The sequence below is a fragment of the Leptosomus discolor genome, chromosome 6 (assembly GCF_034619465.1).
Source record: "Leptosomus discolor isolate bLepDis1 chromosome 6, bLepDis1.hap2, whole genome shotgun sequence".
Taxonomy (NCBI): Eukaryota; Metazoa; Chordata; class Aves; order Leptosomiformes; family Leptosomidae; genus Leptosomus; species Leptosomus discolor.
The window spans coordinates 49,179,550-49,204,671 of record NC_141396.1 but is presented as its reverse complement, the minus strand read 5'-3'; the positions used below and the strand labels follow the sequence as shown (position 1 = coordinate 49,204,671).

Below are 25,122 nucleotides of genomic sequence, written 5' to 3'. Positions count from 1 at the left end.
CTCGCGGGGCGCCGAGCGCGGCTGAGGGCCTGGAGGGAGAGAGGCGCCACCCGGCAGGGCCCGGTCCGGCCACCGCGCCCGGCTGGGAGACGGGGCTTGGGGCGCCGCCGCCCTTCACCGGGGATCCGGCTCTGCCAGCCCGCCTGGCGGGCGTGTCAGGGCGGCCCCGGCCCTGTCCAGGGAGGGAGAGGGGCTGCAGCGGCAGCCGCGCTGTCCTTCCCGCTTGGAGAAGGCGCCAGCCCTCCCCTGAAGTCTCCGTGAAGAGACCGGAGAGGAGGGCTTTTTTTTTTTTGAGGGGAGGGAGACTTCAAGCCGGTATCTTACGTGACCTGGTGGAGGCGAGGCCTGGGGGGCATGTGGTGGCCTCCCTGGCTGGCCGCCTGGCTGGCGTGGGCCTGCGAGGCCGGGGCTGGGCGGCAGGCCCCGCTGTGTGCCTCCCGCGGGCTCTGCCGGGCTCCCCGCGGCCCCAACGCCTCGCACCCGCAGCCGGGTCACTGCTGGCGGCAGCGGGGGGCGGCGGACCTCTGCGAGTGGGCCCTCTCCTCCGACAGCCTCCGAGGTACGGCCTGCCCCGCTGCCTTTCCTTGGCAGGTTGTGGCAGCTGCTAAAGCAGTAACTAAGCAAAAACCTGAGATACACAGTCAAATACTTATTACTTCTAAAATGGAAACGAGATTGGCCATGAGGAGATTTTTTTTCTTTTTTTTTGCATTAGCAATTCGTCGTAATGGAGAAATGCACGAGTCCCCATTACCCGTTAATGCACAATTGATCACCTGACACCTGGTTTGAAGTGGACAAAGCGGTATAGCTCTCGGGCATACGGAATTGCCTGTAATAATAAACATAATTTATATTATAACATTACAGAAATAATTTCTTCGGGTGATGCAATTACTTACAAGCGTTAGGAAATAATCAGTGATAAATCTTGTGGCAGGTGGCTATGACAGGGTTTGTCATTAGAGGTGTTGAGAAACATGGCTAACAGCAAGTCTCCAGAGATGTGAACTAGCTTACGATTTTTACAAAACAGTGACTATGAGGTGCTGGGGTTTTATCATTAACATGGAATCATGAGATTGTTGCAAGCAAAAATCCATAAAGATGTTACCACACACAGTATTAGTCCCATGTTTTAAAATGGTATTTGTCCTCTTTTACCATGGATGGGGGCGCAGAGTAGGTCTGAAGGAAGAACGAAGCCCGTCTTTTGAGTACGTATGTTATGCTACAGCATGAACTACACCTTCTGCCCCTTTTGTTTGCTGTTTACGTTGCTCGGAGAAGACTTCAGGCTGGTTTCTGAGGTTACTTGGTGATCATTGCTGCATATGGACTGTATGCTGCAGTTACTGGTGCACAGTGACTTCGTCTGTTGCACTACATGGTTCAGCTGTGGGGGGAGCTGAACTTTTCTGTCTCATGCAAGTATCTTTTGGGGTCACATACAATTGAGGGCAATACGAAACTGCCTTGAGACTTCTAATCCCAGTTAATTGAATCTGTGCTTAAATATGTATTAGATCTTAAAACTAGCATGCCCTACCAGTTTCTTTAACTGCAGAATTCAGTCCTTTTCAAAAATCCCAAACAGAATGAAATCCTGAATTTATTTGGGCTTGCTTTTCATGCAGGCTTAATATACGTGGTGGTAAAGAGTTGGGTATTAACTGTTTCTGAGGAATTTTGATTGGATTTAAGAGGAAAGATATTAAGAATAATATGGTTAATTGTTTTTTAAAAAACGTTTCATGTTTACAGATCCTTTTCCAATTGATGCGATCCAGGAAAATTATGTCCGTAATGTGAGAAACTGCATTTTCTCAATTGTATATCCTACACCTTTTAAATCTAGAGTTCGCCTTGTAACTGTTTCAAAGGTTGGCTATTATATTTTTTGTTCCTCTCTAATTAGTAGAAATTGTTAATACATGCACTATTTTAATAGTCATATGCTATTTATTGTGAAAGCATCTTATCAATATATACTTTCAACAAATAGAACATTTAGAACATACTGTGAGATGTCTTTTAATAACAAAATCTGTAGAGAAAACACATTCATTACCACTGAAAACTTGATCATATTCAAGTACCATCTGTGTTATTTTTTTCTACAGGAAGTTCTTGAAAATATTTTGGATCTTGACATATCTGTCAAAGGAACATCTGATTTTCTTCAGTTTGTCAGTGGTGGGAAAGTGATGCTTGGGTCTGTTCCATTGGCCCATAGGTATGGGGGTCATCAGGTAACTATGACACTCGTTCTTCCAGGTGGAATTATGTAGGTCTTTCCATGTGAATTAAACCTCAGAAATACCTGCGAGTATGTGCCTATATGCCTGTAAGTATATGAAAGCTTATGAACATTTTGATTGCAGATTTGTTCTTTAGACGAGGCTGCAGGTGGAAGAGAACTGTATTTTATTTTTTTTTTCGAGGTACCGTGTCTGCTTTCTCTGCTTCTGTTTATGCCAGAAGCAAATTATCCTTTTAACTTCCAATAGCTATGGAGTCTCTTAGCAGCCCTGCAGCCTGGCAAGCTCTGATTCGTGATGGGTATTATCACCCTGGAGGAGTGAATAGGGGCAGAGCTTCACTGCCATACCATGATTACTAAGAGTCAAGTGTCATTGAAACGGGCAAGATTATTCATGGAAAGGAATGGTAGAATTTGATTTGTAATTTCCAATTAAAAAAAAAAATTACAAGCTGTGTCAGTTTAAAGTCTCGTTATACAAAAGAGACAGGCCTGTAGCTGTACATCATAGCTGGGAGGTAGAGAAGAAAATGGGGATTACTGGCATTATTCTTTTTCTGTGGTTTTCTGATTCATTATTGGTGTGAGTGTGGAAATACAGCTTTAGGGATCAGTGTCTTAATGACTACCTGAGCAAATGTGTCATTATATTGTGTCGATTACAGAGAACCTACATGTAATGTTTCAAGTATAACTGCCATAAACATTAGAAGAAAATAACTTCATTTTTATTTTTGTCAGTTCGGTAGCTGGGCAGGTCAGCTGGGTGATGGAAGAGCCCACTTGGTCGGAGTATATACAAACAGGTGTGACATTTTGTAAAGTCATCGATTCAACTGTGTTCTGTTTAGCTGATTCACGCATAGCCCGAGGTGTACTGTTAGAAATGCTAATGGTATTTTTGCAGGCATGGTGAGAGGTGGGAACTACAGTTAAAAGGGTCAGGAAAGACCCCATACTCCAGGTAAGTTGCAGTTAACCTATGTACACCAAAACTGGATGTTTTCTCTTTGAAATTTGCTTTGACTTTATGACCTATTCCTTATTTCTCTGTTCTCCACAGGAATGGCGATGGAAGAGCTGTGCTTCGCTCTTCTGTGCGAGAATTTTTGTGTAGTGAGGCCATGCACTATCTTGGAATTCCTACAAGCAGAGCTGCTAGGTATTTTTCTTTTTCACAGCATCCTAATTTGCAGATAATTTTGTGACTGAGTTGCACTGAGCATGAATAAAGCAGGACAGTTAGTTTCCAAGGGGATAGATCCTCCTTTTCATACAGATGCAATCAGAACAAAATATATCCCTTGAGTTTCATAGATTTTTGGATAAAACTTTCCAGTAATAAAGAGCTCCGGCAATTAATCCGTTCACTTTTGTCTTTGATATGCTTTGAAGTACTACTTTGTTTAAATATGATGTTGTGTACTGTCAGTGTCTTGTGGTGAACAGCTGTTGTTCACTTGTAAGACTGTCTTAACTGAATTACCCTAATTTGAAATCTGGTTCATTTTGTAAAGCAAGTAAGAAATGGAAGTTAGATTGAGTGATTATATCTGACACTAACTCCCCTCTGCAGCTTTTATGATACTGCAATCAAGAGTTTCTTCTCTTTAAAAAACCCAAAATTGTTCTCTCCCTTGTTACTCACCAGAAGACTTGCAAAAACAGCAGGACTAGATTCCTGCCCTGTAAATAATAATAATACCTTCAGTGTATGTGGATAATCAATGAGTCTATTAATATATTTTACAAGATTAATAAGTGAGTCTTTTATGACACTAAAGTTAAGCATTTGGATGAATTTTTCTAGAATCAGGTTAAGTAGGAAAATGTTGCAAGTGGCTATTTTTGTATTGTCATAGTCACCTAGTTGCAATTTTTAAGACTGATAGGAAAAATTGTGAGTCAGATGAACAGACGTTAATATTGGGGATGGTACTGAGTGTAGGTCATTGGTCTCAATTCCTTATTTGTGCAAACACCCCTTGAGCAGAAAGGGACATTTTGTAAAAAAAAAAAAATAAATTAAAACTTACTCTGTTTGAACCAAAGACGACTAATACATTCACGCATTTGGATGATTTTCTCAGAATTAAGTAAACTAAATTTTTCAGATGTTCGTGTTTGAAATGTCAAGTTCATTTTGTGTTCCAAGAAGTCTCATGTCTGTACTCAGGCATTTCAGGCTTTAAAGAAAGTAAATGTTCTGCAGAAAAGGCCTGTACTCAGCTGCCACATGGCTCGGTGTCTGTATTTGCAAAGCGTCTGCAAATCTCTCTAGCATTAATTCTAATGTATTTGCTCTGTTGAAGTGCAGTGTTTGTAAATGACATTTTTGATGGTTTATTCACTGACTTCACCTTGAGATCCTTTGCTGTTGGCTGTTAATGTAAAACTTCAAATCTGTCTGAATACCAGCAGGAAGACATCTGGCAAGGTTATAGCCTTTGTTTGCTGTTGTCTCAACAAATTGCTCAGTGCAAAAACAATATGAAATTACTCCTTAACTGTGCACAAATTCTGTTGAGTACACAGTGTGCTTTAGTTCTCTGCTGGCAAATCAGTTTAAATGCCTGGCTCTTAACTGCTGTACCGGCTCTCCAGACTGTTTGCAAGACTTTACTTGGAAAAACCCCAACTGATATCTGTGTTCTTCCCAATGGGGAGCTGCGTGCCGAGGCTGGTGGGATGCACTTACAGAAGTCTTGGCAGAAGTGTGGGGAAAAGCCTTACGGCTTACCCCAGAACACCCAGCAGGTTGGTTTGCTCTATTAATTTTAAGTACTATGTTCCCAATGGGGTGCTACAGTTTATGACTGTACTGCCAGACAAAGAACACTTCTTCATGTGGTGCCATTTTAGGCACATACTGGGACTACCAGTGAGCAGTGTTATGCATGAGGTAAAAAAAGCGAGCCACTATGCGGTTCTCAGAGTGGCCCTTGCCTAGGGCTTGATGTTCATGTTAAACAGCGAGCAGAGCACTCGGGAGTCTAAAGTCCAGCCCTTAAGCTAGAGCCAGGGGGAGGGAGGGATATAATCCTTGTGTCCTTCTGTGAGTGCTGTTCCAGCTTCACTGGTGCAGAAGCGATTTCTGTGCTTTGTTTCGTGTGGTTGGGTGTATGTCTGGTCCCCTGCTGCCTTCTCCCATGTAATGGTAATTACCAACTACAGGGACCGTTTGAAACTTATTTTTGTAGTGGGACCGTAGGTATCTTTGTGTGGCTGCTCAGCTCTCTGGCCAGCTCCGAAGTGTTGCGCATCCATTAATTGGTATGTTGATGCCCCCGTGGATTTTTTGTCAATAATAAAAGAAGTGCTGGTATTCTGCAAGAATTTTGCAGAGAGCCTGCTGAGAGTTACATAGTTGAAAGGAAACAACTTTTCTGGCAGAGGTCTGTTCAAAATAGTAAAATTTAGTAGCGTTATTATTCTGACTCCTGTCGCCTAGTGCTCTGGTGCTCACAGTATTTTGTGATTGTCTGGCGTTCATTCCCTGCTTTTGAAATTTTTTGTTTCCTTGAAGGATTAAGATTTTCTTCTTCCATCTCATTTATGTCAGCGCTTTTTGTACTTAATCCTGCTGACATGCCAAGCATATATGATTGTTTCCAAAAAAGTCTTTTTTTGAAAAAATTTCTTAGTGTTGCATGTATTGGTACAGCTCCAGTAACAAGAACAGATGGATTTCTAAATGCTTTTTCTCTCCTTCTGGAATAAGTCACTGCCTGTTCTTTGTAGTTAACAGAGAACATTCAGTTTGGATAACTACTGGACACCTTCAAAAATACCAAATATTATAATAATAGTTTAGTTTCAAAGCCACAGTTACTGTTGCAAACAACTGCACTGTGTAAGAATTCAGACAAATCATTATTTTTCAAGATTTTTTGTACTTATTTGGACCACATTTTTGGTCCAACTAAATTTTTTCTAAAATTTTGATGCCGAAGTACATAAAACCAAAATCTAATGTGCTCTCAAAATGTAATACTTGGGAGTTGCTTTAACTCTGTGACTGTCTTCAGTCATATTTATGAATAGAATATTTGGTTTGCCTCTTGTCTTTTTCTGTGTACCGCCAAGGAAAGCTTGGTTCTGTCTTCTGTGCAGTCTTCAACGACCTAATAGATAGATAGCAGCTATAAGTAGCTGCATTAAATTTCAAACAGCATGCCACCCAACTGTTTTGAATCATGGAACCATAGTATAGTTTGGGCTGGAAGGGACCTTTAAAGGCCACCTAGTCCAACCCCACTGCAATGAGCAGGGACACCTTTAGCCAGATTAGGTTGCTCAGAGTCCTGTCCAGCCTGACCTTGATGAAGGATGAGGCTTCTACCACCTCTCTGGGCAGCCTGTGCCAGTGTTTCACCACCTTCATCATAAAAAATGTCTTCCTTGTAACTAGTTTGAATCTGCCCTCTTTTAGTTTAAAACCATTAGCCCTTGTCCTATTGCAGTAGGCCCTGCTAGGAAGTCTGTCCCCATCTTTCTTATAAGCCCTCTGTAAGTACTGAAAGGCTGCAACAAGGTCTTCCTGGAGCCTCCTCTTCTCCAGACTGAACAGCCCCAACTCTTTCAGCCTGTCTTCGTGGGAGAGGTGCTCCAGCCCTATGAACATTTTTGCGTTTTCCTCGGGCCCCCTCCAACAGGTCCATGTCTTTCCTGTATAGAAGAATGTTTTCCAGTTATCAGCAAGCAAAGCTAAAAAAGAATTATGCAAAATGACCTAAATTCCTCTGCTGCTAGACTCTTGAACAAGGGGGCAACATGTCTTTTGGAAGATAACACTGAGTATTGCTTCTGCTGGATTATCTGTGTAATTCCAGTTGCTTTGGAGAGAAAACTTCCTACACGTTAACCTTAGGGGAATATAATGCCCTTGCATAGTTTGTGAGGATTAATTCTATTTTATTTTTCCTGATATAACAGAAAATAACAGTGAAATTACATATTTTATTTTGTAAAATCAATGCAAGTTGTCAAATATTTTAGAGCAAGAAAAGTTGTTCCAAGCACTCACAAATCTCAGTATTTGGATAAACATGACAATTTATAGGATGTGCAGAATTTTAAGGCAAATGAAAGGAAGAGATTGTTTTTGAACATCCAAGTACAAGTACCAGTGAAGAAGACAGGGATAATTATAATACATCATCAAAATTACACCTTTTTTGCGTGTTGATACTATTTGAAGAGTTCCTGTTTGCTAAGGGTCCCAGATCTGTCCCCAAAGTTCCTGAGACAACAGTTTTGGCTCATGTAAAGGGCAACCTCCATCTGGTGCAACAATTTGCTTTCTAATTTCTCTGTCCTTCTAGTTTTGCTGTTGTCCTCAGGGAAATTGTGACTTATTTAATGTTACCACACTAATCAGCCACTGAGGTTCCAAATGAATGCAGTAGGTTTTTTTGAAGGCAGCCCCCTTCCCAGGAACAGTGTAAGTAATGGAAATTGGACAACGTTGTATAAATACAAAATAAATTCATCTCGCTAACGAAGCTCGGTAAGCCTCGGCTTACTGTTTGCCTGTGTCATTTATAAATACAAAGCTATGCCAGCAAAAAGATCTTTCTTTTTATGAAAGAAAAAAAGTTATATAAAATATGACTTGATCTTCATTGTAAATTATTTTTCCTAAGATAACTTTTTAATGTTCATTTCTTGTTTGTTACAGCTTAGTTATAAGTGATGATGATGTGTGGAGAGACCAGTTTTACAATGGAAATATTAAGAAAGAAAGAGGTAACGAACATATTTCAAAATAATATGTTGCAACACTGTAACTTAATTCTCCATTGCAAAAATTAATATGTCATATATATGTGATAAAAAGTAATAAATAGGCTTCATTTCTTTTATTAGGTTATAAAGCTCCTCCTGAGAAAATCAGTCCAGAACATGTCTTAGTTAAATTAAGCCCTATGAGCAGATCTGCTGTGATTGTCTCTTATTTTCACTTGCCCTTACAAAAATGATATTGAAATCCAGGGAAATCTGCCATTGTTCTGGTAGCTACACTAGGACAGTGGGAACGCTACTGGGGCTGTGCTGTTGCTACAGTATCTACACCTGCACTGAAATAGAGTGGGATGGCATGGCATGGGGAAAAATCTGTTTATGTTTTTATCTTTGTTGCTAGCATCTCTGCAGTAATTCTAGTGTTAACACAGTGATGGAATTTTGCCTGTGTTTGCTGATATAACAAATCAAGCTTTAGCATTAAAATGTATGTTTAGTAATGTTATGCATATTCATCTGTTATGCGTTGAGCATACTTACAAAAATACCAGTTTAACTATGCATATATAAATCACCAACTACAGAAACAACACGATGGCTTTTACTGTGGAACTATTTTATTTTGCTGACTCTGTTTACATTTAAACACATGTGTCTATTTAAGGTGCAATAGTGCTACGTCTTGCCAAATCATGGTTTCGTATAGGATCCTTAGAAATCTTAGCGCGTTCTGGGGAACTGGACTTACAAAGGTTTGAATTTAATCTTCATAGTAACTATATTCGTTTTTTTTAACAATCAAATATGTATTAGAATGCATATATGCAGTTGGAATTTAGACATAAATTATTTAGAAAGGAAGACTGTGTAAGTTAGAAACATAACCCACTGATTTTATACAAACCTACAAAAAGTCATACCTCATAATGGTAGAACCCCCTAGATGTTTCTGAAGGCCTGGTTCTTACAAAATGAGAAAGCTTTTACAGCTGAAATAGCTCTGGTACCTAAGCATTAGGGAGGAGTTTGTTTTGGAAAGATTTGTAAATTTAAAGTGTAAGTTCCTATATTTCTCATAGTTGCCTGTGAAGCTAAATTAACAGAAATATGAAATAAATCACTAGCATTACTATGTTGTATAAAGTATGCTTTCCAGAAATATGCAGAGCCAGGGAAGTATACGAGGTAAGAAATTATTGCATGGTTTTAAGCCTCTTAGCAGTATTAATTTGTGTGTCAAGCAATTAGCATGACAAATTTTTAGGTCTACTGTAAATGTTTAAAAGTTTGTCATTTCTCCTCAGGAGCAATAGAAGTTGTTCTGGGGTGCTTAAAAATGAGGAAGAGCTCATAGCAGCAGTACGTTGTACATTGTGGTGATGGATAAACATTCAGTTTAACGTCTCACATCACTATGCTGTCTTTCTTCCTTTTTTTTTTCAAAAAATCTTACAGCAGAATTTAGTTGTAGAACTGAAAGACTGAATTAAGGAACTGATTTAAAATTTTGTTTTGTTTTGTTTTTTTGGGTTAAGTATTTGTGACCCATTAGATTTAAGGAGCATGTAGAGATCACTGGTACTCATGCAAAGTAGATGACTCCTTTGTGCCTGTTTTGGAGAGGGCCTCAGAAAGAGTGGCCAAGAGCAGGTCAAGGCTAGTGTGACTGTCTGTGCTTCCTCCTCAGAGGAGGTCCTCCTGAAGGAGGGTGTCCTGGAGCAACCAGCTAAAATTCAGAGACAATAGGTTGGACACCCTTCTAAAGGTCAGGCTGCTAGCTAATCTGATAAAATTATCACAGTTTGAGGAGAGTTCAGTGATTTGTTCTGACAACCTGATTAGAAGGTGAAATCTAGATATTTGTGTGCGCAGCCACACAACCCGTGCCCAGGCTGCCTCCCCCACATGTAGATGGTGGTTACAGCTTCCTGTGCCAGTGGCCCTGGCTGGATCTGACCACAAGAGGGTCCTACAGGGAGCTCCTAAATGTACCAAATGCCAGCTGCTCTACTGTAAAGCTTTAAATCTGTGAAGACGTGCATCTGGCAGGCATTCCAATTTGTAATGTGTGTATCCCAGTTTCCTGAGCCTGTTTTGTAGGACTATGGCAAGTAACCCTATTTCCTAAGAATTCAGCCATAAAATTTTTTCCTTGAGAGTTCTGATGTAGAATTATTCCTTGTAATCGTATACTTGGTTTTTGGATACACAAACTTTTTTTTTTTCCCTGATAAAACTGGTACCACTGCTTGTGAAACCAGATCCTGGTGTGCTTTGGAAGTTTAACACATGGAAATAATTTTAACTCTACATGGCAGTCTCCAGATAAACCTTAGGTTTTATCTCTTAAGCATTTGGAAGGGCTTAATCCAAGGCTCATTGGAATAAATAGATTGAGTTCTCTAATAACTGTTCGCAGTAAGCTGTAGATCAGAATTTAGCTGTTTGAAAACAAGAATTTTGAATGATCAGTTCTGTTTAAAGAGTTCTGCCTTTCGTATTACAGAAGATTGCTAGACTTTATCATCCAGGAACATTTTCCATCAATAGCCATGAATGATTCAAATAAATATCTGGTAAGTCTTTTTTTAGAAGCTATTTTTATTTTCCACAAACATGTGAACAAAAATTATACAAAGCTTTTCAAAACTTCGTATAAGAGGTTTTAAAATTTGAAGTAAGCTTCCAGGTTTTATTAGCAAAAGTTTGTTATTTTTTTTTCAGTAAAAACCTGCTTCTTGGAGTTTTTATTTTCTCAAAGTCAAATATGAACATTCTTCACCACATTTCATCATGGAAATGTTTATTGGGAAGCTTCCATTTTCTGTTATTTTTTGTTCTCTTACTGCTCAGATTTTAAGTGAACACTGGTCATGAAGTGCTGGATTATGCTTTTTCTAGTATAAATGTAGTATATATAGTATATGCTAGTATATACACTGGTATATGTAGTGTCTTTGTTTCTTCTTTTGACTTTTTAATTTCTTTTAGGGCATATGTACTTATCTAACTATAATCTTTGCTGGATAAGGTTGTTGTGCAGTGACATCATTTAGAATGTGAATGAAACATCCTGACAAGCAGAGATATACGTGTGACTTTTCTTAAGTGAATCAAACATTTATGTGATTTGTTGTATTCCGTATTTTTGATTCAGAGAACTTGAAGTAAAAGATGTATTTGATTTTAGGAATTTTTCTCTACAGTCATATCAGAGACTGCAAATATGATTGCGTTGTGGATGTCTGTGGGGTTTGCACATGGTAAGCTGCAGTAGATGGCATTGGCTTTACAGGAGTGACTCTCGATGGTCATACACTTAATGATGGCCTTTATTTGTCACTTTGTTCTTCAGTTCTTCTGATGTCTTCACCTACAGCAGTATCTGTTATGCATTAAGGTACAAGTTCTTTCATAACAGAGTTAGGAGCACGTTCTGATCTTTTGAAGCATGACTGTATCTGACAGGAGCAAGAATAAATTCTCAGAATTGTTGTAATATAGTCTGAGGTAAAAAACCATGTATTGATGTCATATGTAAGTTTAATTGCTCTGAATTTGGTGCATCTACATAAAAACCTGGCCTTTTACAGTGTATAGGGTACAGTGCTGTCCACCTCTGTTTCAGATTTATATTATGAAAAATAAAATAGCTTTGTCTGGCTAATACAGCACCCAGTCAACTTGCAAGGAAGCAGCTAATGACCAATTTGCAAGATGCTGTTTCGATACTGTGTAGCACTGAAAGGAAAAGGAAACAGTGCCACCTAGGTACAGAAACCAGATGCAAGATAAGGTAGCAAACAGTTTCTCTTTTTCGTACTTAAAATGCATGCCAGGTCAAGAGTGAGAGAGACAAGTTTTATTTTCCAGAGTTTGATTTCTGAAAGGTAACTGCTCCAAAGTTCTCTAGATTCAGTGGATCTATTTCACAGCAAATTTGCTAGAGACTACGGGGTTCAGATGGAATTTTAACTTTTGTTTTTCCTTGTTTAATTGTAGGTGTGTGCAATACAGATAACTTCAGTTTATTATCCATAACAATAGATTATGGTCCATTTGGATTTATGGACTCCTATGACCCAAGTGAGTGTAGTACCTGTTTTAAAATACTATTTTTTTACTTAAAATAAGTTCTTTATATTAATTTATGTAGTTTCTGTGTGCATGAAAACTCCTAACGTTATCAGCAGAAAAATCCCAAGCATGTGTATTGTTTGAAGAATTTTAGGGGGAAAAATGGTATCAGAGGCCAGTTTTATGATACACTATACAGGTAGCATTCAAATGCTAAAAGTCTTGTTAATGAAATATTACTATTAAACCCATTTTCATGAGAATGTTTCAAGTTGAACTTCATCAATTGAACAGATGCTACAACAGAAACCTAGAAAACTGAAAATTGTGTATTGCTGTAAGCAGCCAAAAGCCGAAGTAACTTTGTGTGCATCAGGCTCTAGCTTTGTAGTCACAGCAGCTAATTATATGTTGGAAGAAAACAAATCAAACCTACCCAGTCATGGCAACCTTTCTTTGAAAGCATGAACTCAGTCAGTCTGGGATTGATAGATACAGGTCCAGTCCATAACTGCATATTAATAGATTATTGTTTAGAGGTTGCATCTGACTAAGCTTCAGAACCATCAGTGGTTATCTGTTTTCATGAAACTGCAGCCTGAAATTAAGGAAACCTCATGAGAATAAGTGTCTAAAACCAGGGCTTTTCTGGTTTTAGATCTTTCTGTATGTAGTGGGTTGACCCTGGCTGGCATTTAAGGACCCACCAGCCACTTGTTCACTCCCCCCTGCTGTGGGTTTGGGGAGAGAATTGGAAGAGAAAAGATGAGAAAAAGCTCATGGGTCAAGATAAAGATAGTTGAATAAGTGATGGGGGAAAAAAAGGGGTGGGGGCGACCAATGAGTGATGCAAAGGCAATGAATCCACCACCTCCCGCCACCAGACTGATGCCCAGTCAGTCCCCAAGCAACAACCGCCTTGGAAAAACTACCCCCAGTTTGTATTGCCGAGCATGAAGTTCTATGGTATGGAATATCCCTTTGGTCAGTTCAGGTCGGCTGTCCCAGCTGTGTACCCTCCCAGCCCCTCACCCACCTCTAGCCTAACTTGCTGGGGTTGCAGAGTGAGAACAGGGAAGGCCTTGATGCTGCTCAAGCACTGCTCAGCCATAGCTAAAGCACTGCTGCATTATCAACACTGTTTTGGTCACAAGTCTAAACCACAGTGCCATACAGGCTGCTGTGAAGAAAATTAACTCCGTCCCAGCCAGAGCCAGTGCACCCTAGAACCAGATGAAATGCTTTAGAGTTAAAATTCAGAACCAACCACCAGATCTCACAGATCTGTCACAGGTCTCCTCCTTAATGTTCCATTTGTTATTAACGTCCCCTGAGGACTCGGGCAATGCTGTGTGCATTGGTGAGCTTACCTGCGTTTGATCTGAGCAAGGCGTTCACATTGCATCCATTCAGAGACTGGTGCTGTAGACATGCATACGTTTTACTTCTGGATACTTGCATAGCAGATATTTATGATCTCCCAAATAATGGATTTGCATGCTGGAACACTTTAGCCCTACTTTTTGTATGAATACATAAAGCTTGCTTGTCCAACTGAAACAAGTCTTGCTTAGGCAGCCTATTTATTTCATTACATGTTTATACATGTTACTTTTCCAAAAACACTTATAAATCCTCAGTCTGGTTGTACAGTTGTTTGCTTGGTCTGTGTGCTAAACAGTAGCACTATATGTAGTAAAAATATTGAATAAGACTTTGTTTTCAGTGTTAAAATGGTCTTTTTGTGTTTCAACATCTGAATTTATTTTATCTTCCAGTTGGAAAATGTCACTGATGACACATGGGAACTTGCTTGTGAAGCATGTAGTCCTTAGATTTGCAAACAATAGATCTTAATTCACTGTAAATAAGTATCCTTGTGATTTGATTTAAATATTTAGTGTCAGTTTGCTGTTTAAGTAGAAAAAAGAATGGGCTTCAGTATTTTAACATTGATTATTTATTGTAATTACTGTGTTGTGGAAAAGTAATGTTTTGTTTGAAACAGATTTTGTTCCAAACACGTCTGATGATGAAAAGAGGTATAAAATAGGAAACCAGGCAAATGTTGGGCTGTTTAATCTGAGCAAGCTGTTACAAGCTCTAAAACCTTTATTGGATGCCAGGCAAAAGCAGCTGTAAGTAATCCTTAAAATATCTTAATGCTTAAAAGAACTAGGAGACCCTCTAATCACCATATGCATAGGAAAGAAAGGGATTAGCTTTTAAAAATCTTTTTTTCTAACTGGAGGTTGATTCTGAATTAATTATTGGCCAGAATAAGGTTGGAGGGAGCAGAGAAAGGTTTTCATTGGTTATAAATAATAGCAAAATATGACTGAAAGGCGGTCCAAGATGTTGTGTGGTCCATTCTCCTTTCACTAAGGTAGGACCTTTGCCTGCAGTTTTCTATTCTAAGTTTGTCTAGCTTGTTCTTTAAGATGCTTACTTATAAAGACCATACATCCTCCTGAAGTAATGAGGTAGTATTTTAATATCCTATTGTAAAGATTCCTAATATGAATCTTGTTTTGTAGAGTTTAAACTCATGACTCCTTACTCAGTACAAAAATGAAGAACATTGTATTTTTCTTCTTTGCAGCAGCTATTTATGTATTTGAAGCCTGTTGAAAATGTTTCCCTCAATCTTTTTCCCACTACAGATCCCAGTTGATTCAGAATATCAATGTTTGTGAGATATCAGACAGAAGAATTCATTGTTTAGTGTACAGTAAGACTGTGCCCACGGTAGTATTTTAGTTCCATAGCATTTGATGTTTCTTTTGTTTTTTGCAGAGCTTCCCAGATTTTGGAGGGGTATGGTGAGCGCTATTACATCCGGTACGCAGTTCCAGAATTCAAACCTTCTAGCCACGATACTGTATATTGTATTATGTAACAATTTCCTTACTTTGTTACTATTTTCAGCTTCACAGAACTATTTAAAACAAAACTGGGTCTTCTTGGTGAGAGTGAGGATGATAACTATTTGATTGCTTTCCTCCTAAAAGTGAGTATGCTTTGCTAATTTTGTTGGCAGTTATCTGAACTGATACCCCATACTTCAAAACACTAATAGAAGTATCCTTCATTTCTCCAGCTTATGGAAGATACAAAGGCTGATTTTACAATGACATTTCGGCAGCTCAGTGAAATTACTGAAGACCAGTTAAAGGAGCTCCATATTCCTGAGGTATTAATACAAGGACCCAGTTTTAGGAATACTTAATATAAAATGAATAAATTAAGTTGGGCATAACCCTGGGATAAAAGAGGATGTCTCAAGCCATGATTTGTCTGGAAAATGTATAGCATTATTAAGGGACAGGGAGACTAATATATCTGTGCCATGCTCCCACCCCATGTTAAGCCTGTGTCTGGTAATGAAGGATACATTAATGAAGAATGCTAATGAAAGATACGTTAATGAAGAGTGCTGAAGCCAGATATTCAGCCTCTGGTACAGGTCCAACATGAGCAGTCATAACTAGTCATACACAGGTGGGAACATGATTTTCTTCACATTTAAGATGGGTCGACTAGGAAGAACTTTCTCTCCCCCACTTCTCCCCCCCTCCCCCCCCTTATTTTTTTTGTTCGTTTTGCTTAAGAATACTTTCTGATAGTATTTTTTAAGACAGAAGTGAAGTTGGATAGGGCTTATAAGGAAAATTTCAACCTTGGGTCAGTCAAACTATTCCTAACTATTGCTGGCATCTCATCCCGTAGTGGCCTCTGTCCTTCCTTGGGCACAAGATTGGTTCTAAACATAGCTTAAAGCATAGGAATACGTTTTGTTATTGTGTCCTGCTCAACCTGCTATCCCATCTTGTGTTGCTGGTAACTCAGCCTAAACTTATTCTTCAGGACCACGTATAACCATAAAAGAGATGAGACTGTTAAAATAGAAGAGATGAACTTCATACCTGGGTATAGTGCGATCTTTAGAAGTGGAAATACAGCTGAAGTGTTTGAACTGGAGTGAGATGCTAGGCATAAAAATGCAGAGGGGAAATTCTGAAAAGAAAGCTTGTAAGTACCTGATCTGGAAAGAAAATTAGGAAGCCTTTTTGTAAGAGCCAGAATCATTTTTTTCTTTTTTTTCTTTAATACAGTGCCTTTTCCATGAGAGGATATTGTTCACTTTGCCTGGGAAACTTTGTTGCCTTTCCCTAACTTTTGATTTATTTCTGTTTGTCTTTGAATCTAATTTAAAATGATAGCTGGTGGACTTAGGAGGTTGTTTTAGGGAGCAGAATGACTGCATGTAAAGCACAGAATGAAAACGAGGAGTTACTGTTTCTTTTCCAAGTTACTCTATTTTTCTCCTTGGTCTTCTCCTGTCCCTGTAGTCTTAAGTTTCCCTTTTTCTTCACACCTTATTTTTCTTTATCAATATATTTTCCTTATTCCACACTTTTGGGGGAAAAAAGTCTCTATGAATAGATGTGATCCGTGTACAAAACTCAGAAGAGATTAAAACCTGTAGTTATGTAGCCTAGAAAATAAAATAGGTCAGACAATAAGCCAAGGAAAAATAGGGGTGAAGTGCTGGAGGTGTTTAGGTAGAAAATTCCTTGGACGGTCATCATGTTTCCCTCTCATATCCTTAATATTCGTGTGCTTGCTTTAGTTTTTGCTTAACGAGAACAAAATTCCGATTACCTGCCATTAACTGTTTCTTTCTGTTTAGGAGTTCTGGGCGCTCCAGGATCTGGGTAAACACAAGTTATTTCCAGAATGGGTTACTATGTACCTCCTGAGATTAAACCGGTCAGTCTGATGCAGTTTCAAGTGTAAAAGTAACACCAAGTGTGTATTTGCCAGAAGCAGTCAACTTCAGTCTGCAATGATATTCTATAATCTTTAGCAGGTCCAGTAAACAGGCCCAAACATGGTTTCATGCATCTTACTAGTCTTTATGGTTCTAGGTTGTGCCAGATTCCTGGCCTGGTTTGGCTGGGACAGAATCCCAGCCCAGCCATGGCAGGCAGGCCTTCAGCAGTTTGGAGTCAGCCAGGGCAGCTGACCTGAGTGAGCTACAGGGGTAGCCCATGCTGTAATGTTGTGGTCATTATAAAGGGGAAAGGTTTGCTGAGGAAGGGGAGCTCCTGCTAGAGTTCTGGCTGGGGTTCCTCCTGTTCCTCCTCTGGCTTCTCCTGAGGACTGCTGTCCTGTCGATTGTGACAACTGGCTATTCATTTGGCTGAGTATAACTCTGTCTATCTCTGTTGGTGTTGGTGGTGTTTTGTTAGATCTGTTTCACTTCCACTCATGGGTCTGCTTTCCTTTTTCCTGATTCCCCTCCCTGGCTGGTGAGGGGTCATCAGGTGACAGAGCGACTGTTAACAGTTTAGCCCCAGGTACAGGCTGTGAATGTACACAATTCCATAATAATTACTATTGTCGTTCTCTTTTGACACACAGGTACATAAAATGACATGGGAGGAGTGGTCTGTATTTGTTGTGTTTCGCTGAGCAACTGATCAGATTTCTTTGGTTAATAATTTTTATTAAAATGCCGGTCCTACAGATTCAGTCCAAGAATCTGAAAGTCAGGCTTTGCAAATACATAGGAATGAATAGTATTTAATTACTGGTAATACATTTTAAAAAAAATTTTTTTACTATGTAATATCATGGCTTTAGGATGACAGGGGTGGAAGTTGAACGGTTGTGAATACACAGACTGTGTTTGGAAACCACTGGTGTTGCATAGATAGGGACACGCATATCAGAACTTCCTACCAATTATTTTGTCTTAAATCAATAGAGAATGTAACGCATTTTTCTCAAGTCTTATATGGTATGCATGGCTGATAGCAGTGAAAAGAAGTCCATGTCAGGTACTTGGAAATCTTAGTAAATACCATTCTCAGGAAAAAAAAAAATCAGTACAAGATACAAAACCTACAAGGAAGTGAGCAGTTTTTTCCAAGTGTAGTCTTTCTTAGAGATTCACACCTGCTTCCACTGAGCACAAAAGCAGAACACTTAATGATTTTAATGAAAGTCAAATAAAATATTTCTAAAAATAAGTATAAACCTCATTAGCTAAAGCACTTCCTTTTTTCTTCTTTGGTTTGTTTTTCATGTACAGTAACAAGGATGATTCAGATGCCAAGAGAAGAACAAGAATGACAAGTGAGTAAAACAATCCAAAGGAATTTGTATGCTTGGAGATGGCAGCTATCTGTTTACATAGGTTTCTTCAGTGTTAGTTATTTTTCCTTTTGAGAAGAACTAAAATGTACTGTTTTTCTGAAAAGGAGAAACTCTCATTACACTGCTGCAAATCTTGTAATAATGTACATTCACTGGAGCTATCTCTGGTTTCACCCAATTGTGTAATTAGAATCCAGCCAGGTGTGTATGGCTAGACTTGCGAATATATATGTACTTTTTGTATACGCTAAATGATCAAGAAGTTCCTTGATTACAATGAAGTGCTCTTCCTCCTTACGGATCCTCCTTTTCCCTCCTTAAAAAAAAAAAATTCCTTAATTTAATTGTCTGCATTTATGAAGAAACTGCTCCGGCCCAGACACCTTCTGTTGTGAATACAGCTGTAGTCCTATCAGTTGACTGAGGCCTAAGAGTGTGAGATCATGGAAATGCACCACAACTACTAGTCCAAGTTGCTTTTCTCTAGGTTCTGCTGTTTTGAAGGACAGAGCACATGTCTGTTTGTATTTGAGGTGACTGAAATCACAAGTGCTGGAGCTGTCATGAAGAAGGCTTTTCCTACCAGTACCCACAAAGGCTGCTCTGGCCTGTGTCACACCATATGTGAATACAGACACTGAGGCAACCCAACTCAGCTGTCCAGCTATTCCATAGCTATTCCATATGCCTATTCCATATCAATCCTCATTTACCTACTTACTTTTCTTTCCCTTACTTGTCATTTATCTTCTTGTATTTATTTTTTCTCTCTCTTTTTTTTTTTTTTTTTTAACTCCCTTTTTTACAGTTTCCATTTGGGGGCTCAGGAGATGCCAGGCCTCCAGCTTGTTATATGCTTTGGTGCTTGAGGCCTTGATTAATTTTTTTTCCTTTTGATTTCCTTTAAGAGCTTAAGAATTACTGGCCCATGGGAGCATGGTTGTCTGTATCTTGCCATGTCTCAAGTGGGGCTTCGCTTAAGTGTCTTGAAATGGTGGATGTGCTCTTGCTGCTCCCCAAGTTGTAACTCTTCATTGCAAAGCAGGGTGCTCCCTGAAAGGGCCCCTAGGATTTGATTTCCTTGTGAGAGATGCCCTTCCTCTTCTGTAGCTGCTTTTCCTGAGCACAAGCAACATCTTTTCCTTGACCTGTACTTCCTTCCTTTAGCAGTCTGCAAATGTGTCTGTCTGCATTGCTCAGGAGAACATTGTTCTTCTCCAGTGATGAACCCTTGGTAACATCAGGAAAGATTCTGGTAGGCGTCCTGTGCTGGCTCAATGGACTAAGATTTGTCCAAATCCTTTCTACATGTTATAAATAACTCAGGTTTCTGAAAGGCACCTACTTTTTTTTCTGCACCCAGAGAAAAATCTCCTTACTTGTGAAAGGACTACCTAGTCATGAAAGGAAGGTGCTTTACTTCTCCACATTATTCTAAATACAAAATGGTAGAGGTCCTGTATTTAGCCGTCTGCCGCAGCAGAAACGGCAGATGTGAAATTCTAAGAATTATTCAGGGGAGGTATTTTTTGATCTGCAGTGAGCTGTGGTAAATTCGTGAAATTTGCCTATAAGAGACAATGAGCAACTGAAAATCTCTGGACAAAAGGGAGTGAAGGGAATGGAGGATCTGATCAAATTCTGCATGAGATATTGCACACTGCAGCGTTATGCTGCTTTGCAGGGTGTTTTATTCTTGTTTCTAATGGAAATGACTTTCGTTAGATATTGATTGGCCACTTTCTTCAAAAGCTTTAATTGATTTAGTAGGAAATGTCAGGAGATGGTACTGAGCTTCAGTAATAAGATAGTAAAAAACTAAAAATTATCATCACATGGACCTTCATGTTTGCATCCACATTTTCTAACCAAGGCTCCATCCATTTTTAAGAACACTTCTGACAATTTTACACGCATTTTTAGAAAGTTAATATGAAAACAGTTACCAAGAAGAAAGATTTGGTTTATTACTTGTATTTTGGTAGGGTTAAGAAGTTTCGACTCTGGGACTCTGAGGCTCTTAGCTTAAATACTGTTTCCAGGTTTTGAGTGCCACTGTTTTCCTTGGCTGAAATTTAATGCTGAAAACTCTCTAAACGCACCTCTTATTTTTATGTTGTTTTGAGGCTGCTTTTGGAGAACTTTATGACATTCTGAGTTTTCATTCTAAATCAGAAAGGATCTCAGTTTGGGGATGATCTTCTGCAAACCAGCGTTGTGGTTTTCTACATGTATCTCAGAGGATCATGTAGTACAGGAGACAGACAAAACAGGGAAAAGCCTTTGCCTCCAGGACTGCGCTCGTGCTACTAGCCTCAGTTTTGATAGCAGTCCAAAACTGGATATGCAAAGATTCATGGTTAAGTTAGTTTTCTTCCATATAACTGGTCAGCACAATATATTTATAGAGCAGAGCTAGCAGATATTCCTAACAGACTACTGATGGTAATTTGTGATTGTTTTTATTTAACATTTTATTTTCTTTTTAAAGTAAACAAACTTTGTTACATTTTTGCTAGCTTCTCCATATCAGTGTGACTGATGTTTCTTACAGAGGTTTTATTGTTGTTGCTGTTGGTTTTTATATTTAAATAGATCTCTTAGATGCCCCTTGTGAGCTCTTAAAATTGTTTTTTTAAGTGTTTGCTTGTAACAGCTGTCCTTGTCAGTACAACTTGCAGCACAAATCTGGCTCAGCTCACTCAGCTGTGCATTTTACCCAGCATTTCATGTTAAAGACAAAACTGTTGGGGCACTTTAGATTTTTATATGGGTTGGTAAGTCCCACTAAATTTCTTACTGCTGTCTTTAGTATTGACTGACCTCGAGTATATTGCCATTATCACCTCATTATTCGTCACCTTCATCGTCGTAAGTCTAGTCAAATATCTTGTGTCCCAAAGTAGCTTTAGTACCTTGAAGATTGCAGGTTGATCACTTATTTGGTATCTTTATTTTTTTTCTCTCTTCATTTGATTTTTAGTCCTTAGTAGCACTTTATCTTGTCCTGCCTAAACATAGTTCCTTAGGAGTTGATCAAAAAGTTGTGACAATCCAAATCCCCATACAAGTCTATCATTGTATTTCTTTATAGAAGAAACATGTAAAAAAACCCTGTAGACCAGATCATAAAATGCTCATAAGGGCACAAAATTTCTTCTGCTTTGTCCTTTTCTTATCCTCTCATCATTATCTTGTCACTTTTGTTAATTACAGATATTTTTAATGCCACTGTGAGACTTGTCAGTTTGCAATTGTTAAGAATGTATTTCTGGGACCAATATTCTCCTGCTAATATGAGTCATGGTTTTAATGTGAATGATCATTTTTTGTATGAGTCATATGTTAACTTCTCCACCTTTTAAATATTCTTTTTATATTGCTATCACACTTGACTGCTGGTTGAAAAAAAATATTGGGCCAGAGCAAATTACTTCGCCAAGTGGGAAAACGCGATTTTTTTAGCAGTTAGGGCAGGGAGTTGTTACGACTGTGTAAAGGTTATCAGGGTTCCAAATAGGCAGTTGTATTTATTGGCTTTTGTTTAGCATACGTAAGTACATACAGAGCAGCGGTAACATGAAGAAGAAGAATGCCTGTAGCTGGATGGATGGCACCTCCGTCTCCGTTCTCGTGGAAGTCAGCACCTGGACATGGTGCTGGAAAGTCCTTCTATTCCCTTGGCAGCTTTTGTAAAGGAGGGGGTGGCTGTGCCACCTGAGATGCTTCTGGTTTTGACCCATGTTATGATTTTGTAAGAAAGCTTCACCTTCTCTCTTCTGGCAGGAACAGGAGTGGTCAGAGTTCAGCACTTAAAGCAGAGATTTTTTTTTTTTTTTTTTTTTTGGTCCTTTACTGTTCTAAATAGCATAAAGACCCTTTGTGTAATGCTGCTGTATGTCAAATCTTGTGGCTTAAAATAGCTATCATTCAGTGCCAAGCATAAAGAATGTAGTTGTCTTGTGATACATAAAATAATCGTGCAAGTGTTGTTTCACTGATTACACTGCTTCAGTAAATTCTAGTTTGTTAAATGGTGCTTTTTAGAAGCCACGCTTATTGCAGAGAAGCCTGTTTACTGCACTAGGCAGTAATTCTGTATGGGGAGCTACTAAATATGAATAAAGTCCTGCGACTGTCTGACCACAGAACCTTAGGAGGAGCCAGTCATAGTTTTTTTCAAAGACTTCAGTTGTCTTGGTAGTCAGCCAGGCTAAACAAGTTATGTTTGCAAGCTGAAGCAGCAGCACAAGGAGATGCAAAAACGGAGTGAACTGGGAAACAGAAATAGATTAAATTTAATCCTTTTATCCAAACTACTGTTTCTGACCATCCCCCTCCTAATATACTTTATTATTTGTAAACAAAATAACATCATACCTAATTGATTAGAGGAGTAGTGTAGAGGGAAATTTGGGATGATGATTTTGATGAATACTCTGCTTTCTCTAATACTGTCTGTCAAATATGCTGTAAGAGTGTTAACAAGGATATTTGATAGAGCTACATGGATTTTTTGAAAGAAATGTAGTATATAAGATATGAGGTTTGAACTAACATTTATTCACGTAAAACCTGCTGGGGCATCAGTGGAAAGGGAAGGAGCAGATCAAGTTTGTATATGTCCATAAATCACAGACTTTTGCTTTCAAGTCCCTGGGTGATGATGCCTCTGGTATCGCTGATTAATCTCTTCAGGTAATAATCAGCCACTGAATTTGGGAAAATAGGTAGACCAATGTCAAATTAAGACTTACAATGCAAGTTTGAAATGCTTGCTACAATTAATCTGTAACATTGTTTTGATCGTTAATTAAAGGGAAAACTTTCTGAAGCAGAATCCTAGGCTTTCATAGCAGAGCAAAAATAAGAGTTGTGTTGATGTTATCTGCTAAAAAATTGACAATAAAAGCCCTGTGTGCTTATGAGAATTGTTCCCGGCATAGGGTCTGAGAGAACTCCTTTGAGGAGTTGTTAGTTTCTGTCCTGTAAGATATAGCCTGGGTTACTGATTCTGCAGTTTCATTTTCAATGTCCCTACAATCTCCTTACCACTATTTAAGACACCATCAGCCTGGAACGTGCCAAAGCAGTAGTACAGCTGTCGTGGCTGTTCCCAAGAAGATACAGCAGACAGTTCTGGCAAAAACTGCTGACCCCCCCACCCCCCTTTCGGAAACGAAAAGGAATGACAGAGGTCAAAAAGTAGTTTCTGAAAACTTACAGCTGAAATCCAACATTAAAGGCTTTTATGGCCAAACTTTTGATATATGACATAGAAGAAGGAATATCATAGACTCTCATGAGTATCTCACTAATTCCTTTTTACATTAAATAATATAATATTCATTTTTATGGTCTCCAGGAATGTATTGATAACCTTGAAGTGCACTTTCCAACAATGCAGCAGTAACCTAGGCCATGGTAAACTAATCACATTTGAAAAGTCTGCCGGTGTTTGTAACAGGAAATCCTTTGTGTGCCAACATGATGTTCTACGCTATTCTAACTTTGGTTTGGCACTTCAGCATTCTGATTGCGCAAGTTTAAAAGAATGCTTTTAGCAGCTCATAAAAATAGATTGATTAATTCCTTTTCCTTTTTATGCATTTTTTTTTTCTTGATCTGCAAATTAAACCTTCTTGAAGATTTCAATGACACGTTTCAATGACTGTTTTGCTTTTGTTGAATACGTTGAAGTTTAAGACAATTTACTTTTGGTTTCAGCTGTTAATCCTAGATACGTACTTAGGAATTGGATGGCAGAATCAGCAGTGCAAAAAGCTAATTTGAATGATTTCTCAGAGGTAAAATTATTTTTCTTTCTTGACATTTATTAATAATTGGCATAATTGTTAATTAAAGAGTTGTGGCATTTACACGTTGAACCTGTATTACACTTTCACCAACACTGTACTATTTAATAACACTTACTATTAAAAATATTAACAAAACTATTAATAGAATTAATTATAAATAGTAAGACTGCGGTAATAGTACTAATAATAGCAAGCAACTCATGGAACAGTTTCTGGAGCCAGGAGGGTGCATAATACGAAGTGGCAGAGACTTTTCTTGTTTGCAGGAAAACACTTTGTACAGAAACTTACCCATTTTAATTGCTTCCAGGTTCATCTCCTACAGCAGGTTTTACAATATCCCTTCCAGAGACAGCAGGCTGCAGAGAAAGCAGGCTACTCCCTGCGCCCCCCAGCTTGGGCCAAGGATCTTAAAGTAAGCTGTTCATCCTGAGAGAAATCTGAACAAGTAAGAAAAATGATCACAGTCGAAGCTCAGGCCTTCAAATGGGATTAATGGACCAAGCCAGAGGAGCTTCTCTCCCTTATGCTTCGTGGACTGGAAACTGCTACTCTGCTAGGCCAGACAAGGTCTTCACCACCTTTATGAAGTCTAAAGATTAAAGAGATGGACCACTATGTATGTCTGCATCAGCAAATTATATTGGCATTTACAACTCTGCCCTTCCTATCAGCTGTGCGTTAAGTCCCAATATTGGAGTTCTGCCAAACTGTCACACTTGACCTCTCAGAATTCATGGCTGATCAGGTGGGTCCCAGTAACTTTTAATGGCTGGTCAATTTAAACTCCGTCTAAGCTAGTTTTAATCATACAGTATTTTGATGAACGTTCTCCTTGCTGTTGCCTGCTGTTCAAATAGAATTGTGTTCTGAAGACATGAATGTTCTGCAGTCTTTTGCTGAGCTGGAGCAGAGGATTGTCTTACACTCAGACCTTGCCGCCTTTTCCCTTTTTGACCTTGTTTCGTCCCATTAAACTGCCAACAAAGATTTAGAGGAAACTCAAATAGCGAGCAAAGATGTCTGTCTTGGGAGTGACTTGCCCAAAAATAA

At 39.0% G+C, this 25,122-nt stretch overlaps 1 protein-coding gene across 1 annotated transcript; it reads left to right on the top strand.

Moving 5' to 3' along the window:
* Positions 1-354: 354 nt before the first annotated feature.
* Positions 355-25,122, top strand: LOC104341769 (uncharacterized). Its single transcript, XM_086466949.1, has 19 exons — positions 355-559; positions 1,765-1,883; positions 2,124-2,252; positions 3,005-3,069; positions 3,171-3,227; positions 3,327-3,425; positions 7,944-8,011; positions 8,673-8,760; positions 10,515-10,584; positions 11,199-11,271; positions 12,011-12,094; positions 14,094-14,223; positions 14,882-14,926; positions 15,014-15,095; positions 15,186-15,278; positions 16,779-16,858; positions 18,186-18,229; positions 23,978-24,057; positions 24,380-25,122. Exons 1-19 carry the CDS (start codon positions 355-357, stop codon positions 24,500-24,502), a joined length of 1,734 nt encoding a protein of 577 aa, XP_086323075.1. The 3' UTR covers positions 24,503-25,122.

Excerpts from the sequence above, each read along its gene's own strand:
- LOC104341769 (XM_086466949.1), top strand. The coding sequence starts at position 355 with ATGTGGTGGCCTCCCTGGCTGGCCGCCTGGCTGGCGTGGGCCTGCGAG. Across the intron at positions 3,070-3,170 it reads GTCGGAGTATATACAAACAG|GCATGGTGAGAGGTGGGAAC; the intron begins GTGTGACATTTT and ends GTATTTTTGCAG. Across the intron at positions 12,095-14,093 it reads TATGGACTCCTATGACCCAA|ATTTTGTTCCAAACACGTCT; the intron begins GTGAGTGTAGTA and ends TGTTTGAAACAG.